Source organism: Pseudoliparis swirei, chromosome 24 (assembly GCF_029220125.1).
Source record: "Pseudoliparis swirei isolate HS2019 ecotype Mariana Trench chromosome 24, NWPU_hadal_v1, whole genome shotgun sequence".
In the NCBI taxonomy this organism is placed as follows: Eukaryota; Metazoa; Chordata; class Actinopteri; order Perciformes; family Liparidae; genus Pseudoliparis; species Pseudoliparis swirei.
In genome coordinates this window covers 8,539,137-8,553,216 of record NC_079411.1, presented here as the reverse complement: position 1 = coordinate 8,553,216, position 14,080 = coordinate 8,539,137, and the positions used below count along the sequence as shown (strand labels likewise).

At 40.3% G+C, this 14,080-nt stretch overlaps 1 protein-coding gene and 1 non-coding gene across 2 annotated transcripts; both read right to left on the bottom strand.

Annotated features, from left to right (window-relative positions):
• Positions 1 to 3,228: 3,228 nt before the first annotated feature.
• Positions 3,229 to 7,508, bottom strand: LOC130190424 (fibrinogen-like protein 1). The gene is made up of 7 exons (XM_056409833.1): positions 7,246 to 7,508; positions 6,029 to 6,197; positions 5,244 to 5,403; positions 5,021 to 5,118; positions 4,806 to 4,894; positions 4,140 to 4,345; positions 3,229 to 3,958 (listed from the first exon to the last, which is right to left on the bottom strand). Exons 1-7 carry the CDS (start codon positions 7,300 to 7,302, stop codon positions 3,724 to 3,726), a joined length of 1,014 nt encoding a protein of 337 aa, XP_056265808.1. The 5' UTR covers positions 7,303 to 7,508; the 3' UTR covers positions 3,229 to 3,723.
• Positions 7,509 to 8,287: 779 nt separating this feature from the next.
• trnar-ucu (transfer RNA arginine (anticodon UCU)) lies at positions 8,288 to 8,379 on the bottom strand. Its single transcript is given in 2 exon segments — positions 8,288 to 8,323; positions 8,343 to 8,379. It is a non-coding gene; the product is annotated as a tRNA-Arg (tRNA).
• Positions 8,380 to 14,080: the final 5,701 nt, after the last annotated feature.

Genomic DNA, 14,080 nt, shown 5'->3' with positions numbered 1-14,080 from the left:
GCATTTATAAACCTAACTCAAGCATCACAGCACCTTACAAATATATAGAAGCAAACCAATATTAAATATAGTATAGCAGTAATGTTCTGTAATTTAATGTTGGCCTAGTATTCAATTAATAACCATCACATTAATTGCATTTATAAACCTAACTCAAGCATCACAGCACCTTACAAATATATAGAAGCAAACCAATATTAAATATAGTATAGCAGTAATGTACAGAACTATCTTATTGCATATTGTAAGTAAGTCTACAAAAAGACACAAATTATCTCTATATATATATATATATATATATATACATATATATATATATATATCCATCTGTGTATCTATCTAGCTAAACCGCAGCTCCTCCATTTTGTGATCATGAAAGTAATTTCTTCCGCTGTCCGGGCACTTCAGTGGAGCTTGTCACTAAATCGTCGCAGACTCGTCACTGCGCAGACATGCCGCAGACGCGCCTGGCCGACCCTCCGTCTGCTGGCACTTTTTGACTAGTAGTGGCACTTTTTAACTAGTAGTGGCACTTTTTAACTAGTAGTGGCACTTTTTGACTAGTAGTGGCATCTGCTGGCAACTGCTGGCAACTGCTGGCAACTGATGGCAAGTGCCGGCAAGTGTCACTGAGTGCCAGTGCTTAAACTTTAGACTAACAGTGGCATCTCCTCAAAGGAGAATTTCATGGAGGTATAACAGTATGACATGGTAAAAAAAAAAATTATATATTTTTTATTATTAAAGAAAGGCGGACCACATTATACATATCATGGTATATAAGTGTTATATATTACGAAGTGAAACGTAGTAGTAGCAAAACAATATTCAATATAGTACAGCAGTATTGTACAGCAATATCGTATTGCATATTTTAAGTAAGTCTAAAAAAATACAAATACATTATCTATGCAAGTCTGTGGCACTTGCCACAGACTTGCCACTGAGGTGCCAGTGAGGTGCCAGTGAGGTGCCAGTGAGGTGCCAGTGAGGTGCCAGTGAGTTGCCACTGAGGTGCCACTGAGTGCCAGCGTCGCTAGGGGGATCTCGCCCCTACTGCTTGTTCATGAATTTACTCCAATTATTCACAGGGCTCTCAAGTCTCACGCATTGAGCGTGAGACTCACGCATTTCGGTCTTAACTCACGCACTCCCGCCACACATCGTATTTCTCACGCTGAAAAAACCTCTCGGCTATTTAATGTTTGAATGCAGGGGTGCTCAATACGCCGATCGTGATCGATTGGTCGATCGCGGTCGCTGCAGAGCTCCGACGCCGGTATGCGCGCATCGGGACAGGGCAAATAAAAAGTCACTAGCACCCCGCCTCCCCCCGTCAACAATTCTTTTCGGCTCGATGCCGGCTCGATGCCGGCGCGCGCAACGCTCAGCTGCGATGCGCGCACAGGTGAGCATCGGGTGCTGATGGAAATGTCACGCTTTCCTGTCTTCAAAACTTGAGAGCCCTGTATTCACTGTAAAATACTTTACAGTGGAGTAGAATGTGTTGCGGTGTTCACTGTCGTTTGGCGTATACTCCGCCCACAGTAGCCTGGTACTTGTTCCCGAATAAACGGTAATAACTATAAAACGTCTCGTAGCTTTCCATCCTGACCCAGGGTCGCTACAATATGAAGTTATGAATCTCAGTCAAATTGACGTAACGTTATCTTTTAATAAATAATAAACTCGTTGTGCTCTTTAGATCCTCCAAAACCTAATTATATCTCATGTTTAGCCGCTACGGAGGCGTCAGAGCCAGCGGAGCATTTCAAAAAGTCCTGCCGAGATCAGGCTTCTCTCGGCGGCCGCACAGCGCGCTGAGCGCCCGGAGCTCAGTGGTCCCGCGAGCAGGAGCTCAAATCTCCGTCGCATATCCTTATTAGGCTGAATCTCGATAAACCGACCACAGATTTGATGCTTAAACTACTAACTTCTCGACTGAAAACATCCTTAAATTACATTCCGTGACTCAACAACAGTAGTATTTAGAATGTACAGACAAGAATGCATAATACACGCTGTTCGTCTACACTTCAGGTCCAAGTGCTAGGGATCGATTACTTCTGTCTTGCTCCCTGATTTGACCAATCCTGTTCAACAATGAGGTTCGGACCGCCCCAGCTCATTTGATTATACGGACACGTAAATGTCACAGATAAATAAATGAAGAAATACGTGTGGACACATAAATAGAGAAATAAATAAATGAAGAAATACAGAAATGTAGAAATATATTTATTTAATGATGTCCTGTTGATTTATAACTTATATTTATTCATTCCTGTATTTATTTATTTATTTATACATTTATTTAAGCATTTATTTATTTATACATTTATTTATTCATTTATACATTTATTTAAGCATTTATTTATACATTTATTTAAGCATTTATTTATTTATTCCTATATTTATTCATGCATTTATTTATTTATACTTAAGTCATTTTGAGTCCTCCATACACTTGTACATTTGGAATAAATTGCATAAAAGACGCTTCTCTTGAAAGTGATACGCCATTGCAGTGGCACCGATGCACTTACAGTATGTCTGAGTGGGACTGGCCTTGCTCTCTACCAGATGCCTGGTTCTTCAACAAACCTTTCTTCTTTTTCTGAAGAAAGCATTAATAACTGGCTCACTTCAGGGTCCTAACCTGTTTTTACAATATGTTTAAGTCCTGCTCATCCTGTTTTTTTATACCTCTCTTTTAAGAGGTGGATGAGAAAGACCTTGGATTTGTGGCATATGTAGGTTTGTGGAAAAAGACTGAAAGTTGTTTGGGTTTGGCAAATCATAAAATGATGCATACCTCTCGATGGATTAGCACAGATTTGTTTGCCTTTTCAATTCTTTTTAAAGAGCAAAGCTCAATAAATTATTTGCATTGGACATCTGGAAGAAGTGGATGAACTTGGTGTTCTTCTTGGGCAAACAGGAACTTATATTATGTATATTCATCTGAGGAACATCTACCTTAATCTATGTGAACCTTTGGATGTTAATCTGAGCAGCCCAGTTCGGAGACACAAACACTATCTCAGCGCCAACAATGTAGAAGAAGTGTGCTGCCGGGATGATGTTCACCCCTCTCCTCCTTTACTGTTTCCTTTCAATCTCACATTTACGAAGCCATACAACCCCCCACACACACACACACACACACACACACACACACACACACACACACACACACACACACACACACACACACACACACACACACACACACACACACACACACACACACACACACACACACACACACACACACACACACACACACACACACACACACACACACAGCCTCTAAATGACCTTGTGCCCAAACGGAAACAAAGCAAGACTGAACTAGTTAATATCTGTCCTATTTTTGGGTCACATGAAAACCCGCCAGTGATCATTTCCACAGAGAAAACTCCCAGACTCTCTTTTACGGAATCACTTTGTCTGTCTGGTGTCTGTCCTGAAAAACCTCAGATGTTCCCTTTTTGTCTCAATTCACTATGTTCAGATTTATTTTGGACATAGAATAAATAAAATATGAGATTAGATCAAAGCAACATTGTTTAATTTTCAATATTGAAAAAGTCAAAAAGGCGAGTACAGGACGTGAGTGAGATAAAACTGATTCCACCCAGTTAACATCAATATCACACCTTACAATGGATGTAAATTAAGTGTATTTTCAGCTCTAGTAAGTACACACTTGCTCTTAGCCTATTGAACATGAGAAATGTCAATGGCTTCGCTTGCCGCTTTGCTGGGGTCAAGTTGTTCCGGCAACGGTGCACTGACCGGTGGCGGATGCTCAAGGTCAGCGGCTCGTACCATCATGACCACAGATTTGATGGAGTACCACCAACCGTGCCATGTGTACCACACCACCCCATCATCAGCCATTGCTTGGTACGGCCCTTTGTAGTAGTGACCATTCAAGTTGCCTGAATCGCACCTGTGATGAGGACGTAAAATACAAATAAATTGATGAGACACTTGGCCAGCAGTAATTACTGTGTGTGTGTGTTGTCATTTAAAATGTTTGCTCACTTATATAAATAATCAATGTTTCCACATGTGGTACTTCACAGCATAACTGCTGTGCTATAGTGAGATTTGAAGTATACATCTATTACCTGCTGAACCACCACCCTGACTTGCTGTGTCTAATACACTTGGCATCGTTTTCCACGTCAACACCATTCAGCTGGTCAAAAGTGCTGAACTTGACCCCACTACCTGGACCAGTCCACTTCTTCCCGGCAGAGGGGCGGCCGTGGATGTCAGCTAGGGCGTCCCCTGCATTCCCAGTGTAGTTTCCCATATGTAACTGGTACTGGTCCTTCGAGTAAACAGGGGAGTCAAAGAAAAGAGTTTTGGATTAATCATTGTTGCAACGAAAAGTGCTTCGGTATTTTTTGGAGCCAGATGTCCTTACTGTTGTAAGTAGTCTAAATAAGACTGCTACTGTTATGGGAAATGAATAGAGAGCAAGGTTATAGACTGAAAAAGAATGCTTATCAGAAGCGAGACAGATGGACAAGCTGTTTTTACCAGATACAAAAATAATGTAGTTGATTACAGACAGAAATGTAACAAATCCAGGCTGCAGAATTTTAAAAAACTAATTTTATTCTACAAAGGAGAATGAGATAACTAACGTTGTAGGTTCAAAATGTTGAATCCTGTGGAATGAGTCAACTTTTTCTTGTGATCACTCTTATTATCCTTATCCTTACCTATGAGTCTAGATGGTGTTCATTTTTACACTGTCAAACTTTTTTGCAGTGTCTCCATTTCACCTTTTCATCATCCACTTTGAAGTTCTTGTACTCTGCATAGCGCTGATTTCCCTCAAAGTCCTCCATGTCAATCCGCAGGTCATAGTTTCCTAGAAAACATGAGTTTCAGAGGCGTTGCACCTATTATGGCAAACAAATCATGTACACACACACACACACACTCACAAACACACACACACACACACACACACACACAAACATACAGATAGACATACCTTGTGAAGTGAGATCGTGTAGAGGTTTATTGCCCAGCCAGAATTCTCCATCGGGTGAGTAGAGGTCTCCAAATCCATGCTTGTACTCCACCCAGGCTCTGCACATACCGGGGCCACATACTGATTCTACATTCACTTACGATGTCAAATTCTCTCGAAACATGGAGACAAAATTCCAAAATGACACAAACACACAAACACACACACACACACACACACACACCGGTCAAAGCTCTCTTTGCCGTCTTTCCTCCTCTGGAAGACAGTCCATCCTCCTCCGTTGTTCATGTCACAGTAGACGCTCAGTGCAGTGGGAGAGCCGTCTGGACGTATCACATACAGCCCACTGGCCACATTACTGTCCGCAAACACCTCAGTGCAGTCTGAAGGCACAAAGATATACAATATGAAATATTTAAACAAGGTAGATGAAGAATAGCTTTGTATACAATAGATGCAAACAAAAACACACAGACATATTTGCTAGACATGTTTGAGAGATTATTTTTAGCTGGAAGGTTTTTTTATTCCTGTGAAGCAGCTGCAGGGTCATGAGAAGGTGTTGACTAAACAAAAGGATATCTGCTGATTGGCTGCTCGATAAAAGTTGGTTATCAGGGCTTTAAAGCAGGGCTTTCATTTATGAATATTCTTTGGACCTTTGGAGGCGAAAAACTACACGCCAGGACCTGGCATGATTGCCTTACAAAGCTGTTTCTGCTAACATTTACAGTTCAAGATTTAGCAAACCAGAAAACTAAAACAATGAGCTAAAGGAGTGTACGTTTTTTTATTTTTTATTTGTTTGGAGTTTTTCCTGATCGGATGTGAGGTCCTGAGACAGGGATGTCATATGTGGACAGATTGTACACATTATGAGACACCTGACACTTACGGTATAGCTGGTAGGTAAGTAGCTAGTAATTAACTTGCTGTGTATGCAGCTAAGCAGATAGATTAACACACTACAAGAAGATTTCAAATGCACACATGGAAATCTCTCCCTACCTCTATAGAGGTTCTCGGGGCCCAGGTGTGAGTTGGGTATGTTCTCCAGCTGCTGGACCTGGCTGTTGTGGAGCTCCTGGATGTAGCGATGCTGGTCATTGATCACCTTCATCAGACGCCGGATCTCCGCTTCCAAACGGATCACCTTCTCCTCACACGGCACAGGAGCCTAGAGAGAGAAAGAAAGACCAATTAAGTAACTGGCAGATCCAGGGTTAGTCAGAACCAGTCAACAACGTGCTTCTTGGATAAAAAATAGAATTGTTAGGCAAAGAAAATTAGCCCTCTAAAAGGTCAGGAAAAATAAATTGTGTTATAACAAAAAAATTAAATAATCTATAATCTTTGCAGTTTTCAAACAATCACAGACCAAATGGGTGAAAAGGGCATGGAAGTCAGAATAACAACAAGGCTGCTAGTTTTTATAAGGTTTATTGTAGTCACAGCTACCCTCAAGATGTATTCTGTATTCTGTATTCTTGCATTGTTACGGAGGCACGTTTTTAGGACCCAGTGTCACAAAGCTGCTAAATAAATTTGTAGCTGTAATCACATGGGTCAGTTGACACAAAAGCAGCAAAACTAACGAGAGCAGCCATGAATTGATCCCCTTAAACATGAAACCAGCATCAATGTAATAAATCTCACAGAAACAAACGTACATAAAAAAGTACCACTTGAGAGTTTTGGCCGACCATGTCTGCTTTGTCTTCAGCTATTGTTTTAACGTTAAAAAAAACTACATTAAAAACATGAATAGCAGCACATCTTTCTAGAAACAAAGTTCCTGTTACTTTGAATAATCTACACCCGACCATGAGCAGTTTTGCTTTGGAACTAGTAATTTACGAAACAAATAGTCCCTATAAAAAACTGTGGGGTTAGTGGATGGTAAATCACTTACAGCTATTTTGTTTTCTATTATAGTTTAACAACTATCTAGTAGCTCTGAAACACTCTGAAACTCTTTTCGAATGAAAAGTGCTTTACAAATAAAATGCATTATTATTTTTATTATTATGGTTTGAAGAAAGAGATTGTTGCTGTTTGTCATTTATATTTTTTACTACTGTCACAACCAAAACAAAAATCCAATCACCTCTTTGACATGAAGCCAGCAATCTTAATCAGAATATTTGCACACAAATACCCGTGCAAGGAATATGGCAGTATTATAATACTATATTACAGTCTGAGTATGAGTTAGTGTTTCTTACCGCCAGAGTGGCAGCCATGTGAAGAAGAAACGCCATTAATATCCTCAGCATTCCCATGATCAGTGATCTAATTGGTGACTGAATCAAACTGCCAGACACTCTGGTCTTACGTTGTCTTTAGAGTCTCACAGACTTCCTCTCTCATCTCCTCTCTCCTGTTTGGATGTTTGATGTTGTTTGTTGCTCGTTCTCCCCTCTGTATGGCTGGAGATTATTAGACTGCACATGGACTGACACATTGTAAAATGGCCTCCATCTAGTGGTTGAAGTAAATAATCATTGTCTCCTGTTTATATATAATGCCTCCGACTTAATCTACAAACAGCATCTACAAAATACATTTATAGTATGTATTTATTTTTGTCTATCTATATTTCTTATTTATTTGAGAGATATGGTACTAACCTCAGTGTGAAGCAAAAGTTGAGCTGCATAAATCCTGTGACCACTCTTGCTTTACAGTTAGATTAGTACCACCTACATAATTAATTAATTAAGACACACGCATACAGACTTTTGTATAAAGTATAAACATTTATTTATGAGGACAACAAATGACAGTCAGCAACAAATACATTTGTAAATGCATAACAAAGCTTAAATGAATAAATACGTATTTCATAAATGAAATGAGCAAATAACTCCAAGCTTTTAAAAAACAATTAACTTGATAAATGTTTCTGTTTTTCCACAATTCATATTTTAATTGCCAAAATGTTTTTGCTTATCGAGTTAAGTATGTATGTATATATTTCAGCTTTCTTATTATTATAAAAATATGAATTAATTGAAATATGCGATTATATATTTAGTCCTCCACACAGTGGGACATGTCTTGCCAGACAGCAGCCAGACGGCAGACATTGCCAGACAGATTTTTGGAATCTATATCCCAAAAAGCTGCCAAACAGGAGAGCAAACAGCTTTTAGTAATTAAACCATGACTTGACCAAACATAATAATACATGTATGCTATCTGTATTTATTGTAAAAGCATATATGACCGCGTATTTAAGTCAAGAAAGATTATGCAGCAAAATGTCGACTCCGGTGGGACTCGAACCAACAACCTTTGAATCACCTCTTAAGTGTACGCCTAGAAGTCCAATGCGCTATCCATTGCGCCACGGAGCCACCTGTTGAGTCGAGGCCGTAAATTACTATCAACAACACGAAAGTAAGTTCATTTTTCTTCTGGACTTTTGTTAATACAAATTATTTGAGATATATCAATGTTTTAAGAAAACTACCCGATCGATGGTTGGAAAATATTTTTACGAACGACGAGCTATCGTCTCAAACTACCGTTACCTCTCGCATCACTGTTTAACGTTACATACAGCCTGCTTCCTAATGTGACTAATGGAAAATTTTATTTAACGGTGACCTATCTGATAAACTAACCTGCATGTTGATTACATTAGTAATTATACTGTAACGTAAACTGTAATACATTATGAACGTCATCTGATTATGTCTGGTTATATTAGTTTTTGCCAAATTTGAATTTCTATTTGTGTACATATTTATATTCTATGTGTATTCAATATTTTCCACAGTAATCTTTTTTTCTTTCACTTTTTTTGTTTTTATTCACCTATTGCTGGATTGTAAATTACTGGCTATACGACTGTAAAATCTGCATTTGTATTTGTTCATATTTAACTTCAATTTGTATCCATAGCTATAATAATAATAATAATAATAATAATGTATCCTTTATTTATCCAAGTGGGGCATTTGACCCATCCTTAGTTATTAAGGAGCAGTGTAGCACCCAGGGAGCAACTGGGGGTTCAGGGTCTTGCTCAAGGACACTTCAACATGCAACTATGGGGAGAACAGGGATCATTAATCTTGCACTAATTTACGATTGAATTACTTTTTAAACACATTAAACCTGCATTAGTATTATATGTAATAATAATCCACTAATAATCACACTGACATGAGTCATTCTGCTGCCTTATGAGTACTTTTACTTGTGATACTTTCAATACATTTAGCAGCTATTACAAAACATTTTGCAGCTTAAGTTTTTCTAACTTTAACTGTGTATTTTTAATTAAGTCAAATATACTCTTTCACCACTGACTGGTGTTTAATACTCTTAATATACTTGTCTTAGCAGGTATCGTTGCGATGTTGTCACTGGGATGTTATCCGACATGTTGGATAACTATACACAGTGCATACTACTTACGGAGGAGACTCATTTCGGCCTTTTATTTGCGACCTTGTTCTTTCGGTCACGACCCAAAGTTTGTGACCATAGGTGACGTAGACCGACCACTAAATTAGCAAGAAGGTCCGGTACAGCGCCTGTTTTACTGCTGCATATGGGAACCACCACCACGGTCTGCCAGTCCAAGGGCACTGTTCCTGACCCCCACGCGACATTGAAGAGGCGTGTAAGCCAAGACAGCCCAACAATGCCCGGCGCCTTCAGCATCTCAGGGCGAATCTCATCCACCCCTGGCGCTTTGCTACCAAGGATCTTTTTGACAACCTTAGCAGCCACTTCCTCAAAGTGCTCTTTCCACTGTCCAGTTATGTCCCCCGTCCGGATCAACAGCTTCCTGATCCAACTCACCACAAAGTGGTGATCAGTTGACAGCTCTGCTCCTCTCTTCACCCGAGTGTCCAAGACATACGGCCGCAGATCACATGATACGATTACAAAGTCGATCATTGATCTCCGGCCTAAGGTGTTATGGTACCAGGTACACTTATGTTCGAACATGGGGTTCGTTATGGAAAACCGTGGCTAGCACAGAAGTCCAATAACAGAACACCGCTCGGGTTCAGATCGGGCAAGCCGTTCATCCCAATCACCCCCCGCCAGGTTTCTCTGTCATTGCCCACGTGAGCGTTGGAGTCGGTAAGCGACGCTCTTTCCAGGGCCCCTCCTACCGACTCCAAGAAGGCCGGATACTCTGAACTGCGGTTTGGTGCATAAGCACCAAACACGTCCCTAGAGCTAGTCTATGCTGTCTATGATCGGATTGCTCAGGCCCCCTGCCCGGCCTGCCGCCCGGTCTACAGAGCACCCGAAGGTTTTGTTCATTTAATCTCACAAAGCTCTGGTATTTACATCCGTTTCTCTGTTTCTTTATATACAAATTTGTATGCGACACATTTTTGGAGGATAGCAACAAAGGAAAGCCGTGGGACCCATGCAAGAAGGAATGCCGGAAAAGGCAAACAAGCCTCAATTCAGCATCATGGATGGATATCAGAGAAAAATCCTGCTGAGTTTCTTTGAATCTAGTTTGGAGTGTTTCATGGGCCAAAATTCAGGTGGAGTGGCTGAATTTGCCCTGAGATATGCTACTTACCGGTTGGCAGCAACACAGAGGCACGCAACAGGAAGCAGCAAAGACAAAAACACAAGGAACAAGCTGACCAGGCTGTACAGTAAACCATCCAGCACCTCTCTTCTCCGTCCTTATTATATTTGGTATATATGTTGTCACGTCACGGGCTGTCCGTAATGCCGGCTAGGGTGGGGCAGTGCATGGGAGGAGTAAAAACAGGCAAAATTGAAAGGTTTAAAAATGAAAGGGAATGTTTATTCATTCAAACAAATCAAAAAAGTTCATTACCCAACAAAAAGCGTCCGGGGGGAGAAAAAGGTTCCTTAAACAATAAACTTATCGTATCAAAGTCCATGTTACAAAGTCCTCCTGTTTGTATTCCGCTGGGGTCTTGTCCATGTCCTAGCTGACCTTTCACACATGGCTTGTCGAGCTCCTTTCCCCTGTGTGTTCTTCCCTCTGCTTCTTATCAAGCCTCCCAGCCCTGCCTCAATTAGATGCCCTACGCACCTGCAGATGGGTGAGTGGTGAGGCAGTCTGGGAGATGTAGTTTGAGCCAGAGCGGCCATTTTGTGGTGTGGCCGCTGTAACTGAGTATACTGTACTGAATATAGCGTCCCTCCACTACCTGTCCCCTTGTGATGCCACAATGTATTAAATTAAATGCAGTATATTTTGTATAACCCAGAATCCCAAATTACAAATAAGGATCAGGAAAAACTCCCCAAAAACAGAAAACAAACTTTCACAGGGAAAAAAATTGAAGAAACCTTCAGGAGAGCAACAGAGGAGGATCCCTCTCCCCAGATGGACAGAAGCAATATATCTCATGTGTACAGATGGACATCTTTACAGAGTTACAACACATTCAATGACAGTAATTATAAATAATGAGTTGTAGGATTGGACCTCGAGGCAGGAGGCACAACAAAGGAGGCAGTATTAAAGTTATTTATTTAAGTGTATTAAAATTCTTTATTGATGTGTTTTTTGTTTTTGTTTTTTATGTACAATGAGTCACTTCAGCTAGCTGGATACACACCCCGGCCTGAACTGGACCAGAAGTAGATATCGAAGGCCCTGATCAGGTGGACAAGCACCCGTACGATTATTTATTGACTTTCACCTTTCTATAAGCTGTGTCGAGCTAAGACTAAACTTTTCATGCTGGAGCAAAGATCTTTATGATCATGTGGTGAAGCAACGGAATAGGTTGCAGAAACAATTGTGCAAACAAACTTTTGCATTCAAGAGTGCAGAGTCCAGACATGATGTATTCACAGAGCAAGTTATCAAAAGTGAATGTAGGGTCAGATTTGGGTTTACAAGAAACCAGAGCTAAATTAAAAATGCTGTCCATCCAGCATAGTTTAATTCTCAGATCGGACGTATGTGGGTATTTTCTTCTGCTGACGACAGAGATCTCCAGTCTTAAACCAGAAGAAAGACATCAGAGCCAGTTAACTGGTGAGTACTGTTGACTGCTGAGGCAGTTTGGGCTTAGCAGAGTCGTTGTTCTTTCAGTTTAGTCTTTTATTCAGGTCTGTGTATCAGGAAGGAAAATTATGAACATTATTATAAAAACATTTTCATGTAAATTTCATGGAATAGGTATACGTATGATTTAGTAATGAATTTAAGCATGACCATAATCTAGACATGTTGCCTTGGTATTCCCTCAAACATAGAAAGTACAGCGGTTGTGACCATAGGTTTAAGGTTTGGCATGCAAATTCTAGTTTTAAACTCCTGAAATCAACTGCGAAACATGTTTCTATTGATTTACCCCACGGTGGAACATGTTGAATCCTTGATCCCATTTGTTAAGCCCTGCCCACTCCCTAAATAAACATTTAGCTCCGTTAAAAAATGACACCAGCTTCTCAATTCTTTAAATGTAGAACAACAATTTCTGCTCCTGGAATGCCACTTAAGCATATGGACAAATCCAAAGCTAGACAGGCCGGTTTGCTGAGCTTTAATTGGTCTATCTTTGTTAGGCGGAAGGTGTTTCGCAAACTTTGGAACACAGCTTCCATGTTCATCCCAACAGCTTGTATGGTCAAAACTACACAAACGTACTCATGTCAGCGCAGCAATCATTTTCGGCAAAAACACCGATTTATTTTTAATGGTACATCTTTATTTCTCTGTCTGTTTTCAGAGTCTGTGCAGCTTGTTGGGTCATTAGGTAATTGCCAAGGCAGTGTGGAGGTGAAGTCTGATCAGGGCTGGGCCTCAGTGTGTGAGGATGGCTTTGACTCTGAGGCTCAAAAGGTGGTCTGCAGGGAGCTTGTCTGTGGTCCTCCAAGATCCTTTTTGGGGTCCTTTAGAAAAGGAGAACCACCGGTCCTTTCTAAACAATTCTATTGTAAAGGCAGTGAGTCTCGTCGTGAGCACTGTGCTAGTTCAACCCGCATTGACTGCAGACCAGCTTTTGGAATTTCATGCACAAGTATGTATATATGTCTATCATCTTGTCTGACCATTTGTATGACCTATGGGAAGACCTTAATGTCAACTGATTCCTGTGGTGGAACATACTTGCCTGTAATGCCAGGGTCTTTCATACTAATCATCTCTAGGATTACATATCGGGAAGAAGGCACACAATGACTGTGATAAACTAAACTCCCCCACCGGAACACAAAAAGCACAACGACTTAATAAAATAAAATAAATATTTATCTATCTCTTATTGTCTTTAAATGTAATACTTAAATGTGAATCAGCGTATGTTGATGGTTGGTCAATAGAGGTCGATATACTTGACTTAAATTTGAGTTGAAATTGTACAGTAAGGACAGGATAAGGAGTAGACTAATAATACATGATAGTATACTGACATGAAAAATATAATAACCATTCTCGACCTATTCATTGCTCTCTCAGCAGTGGTTGTCCGTTAAGCTGCATTCAAATGTTGGCTACTTGTGGGCAGCATAACAAACAACAACAAATACAACATCTGTCATCACTGTGAAGTTGTTAGCTTAGAGCAGTGGTCACCAACCTTTTTGAGCCCAAGATCACTGACCTCCACCTTCATGACCGGCAAGATCTACCTATTGAGGCGTTGAGAGAAAACGACGGTCCAGACTGGACTTATGACTTGAGGCTTTTTATTTGGCCTAATTCTAATTGAATGAAATCAAAACACATTGGTCCAGCTTTCAAATTGATGAGACCAGGAACACAGAATTTAAGTGCAATATAAAAAGTAAGATATTTGTTCACCACACACAATATGAACAAGAAAAAACACATTTCAATGAGCAGCTGGATGAACTACCAATATAAATGTTGTATTTATTTACATTACAACACGACACTGACAACATGATCAGTCAGTGCAACTCATGTAAGTTCAGCTCTCATCATAATGCCATCAAGTCATGTGACTCCAGTCAGTGTGATGGCTGTGATCCAGAGGTGTTGGCTAACTACAGACCGATCTCTAACCTCCCCTTCCTCTCCAAGATCCTTGAGAAAGTGGTCGCAAATCAGTTGTGCGACTT

What these genes read in the sequence shown, in the direction of transcription:
- LOC130190424 (XM_056409833.1), bottom strand. Translation starts at nt 7,302, where the DNA reads ATGGGAATGCTGAGGATATTAATGGCGTTTCTTCTTCACATGGCTGCC. An exon ending in GGCAAAGAGAGCTTTGACCG is followed by an intron (nt 5,119 to 5,243) that starts GTGTGTGTGTGT and finishes CGGTATGTGCAG; the next exon opens with AGCCTGGGTGGAGTACAAGC. An exon ending in TCAAAGTGGATGATGAAAAG is followed by an intron (nt 4,346 to 4,805) that starts GTGAAATGGAGA and finishes GTTTACTCGAAG; the next exon opens with GACCAGTACCAGTTACATAT.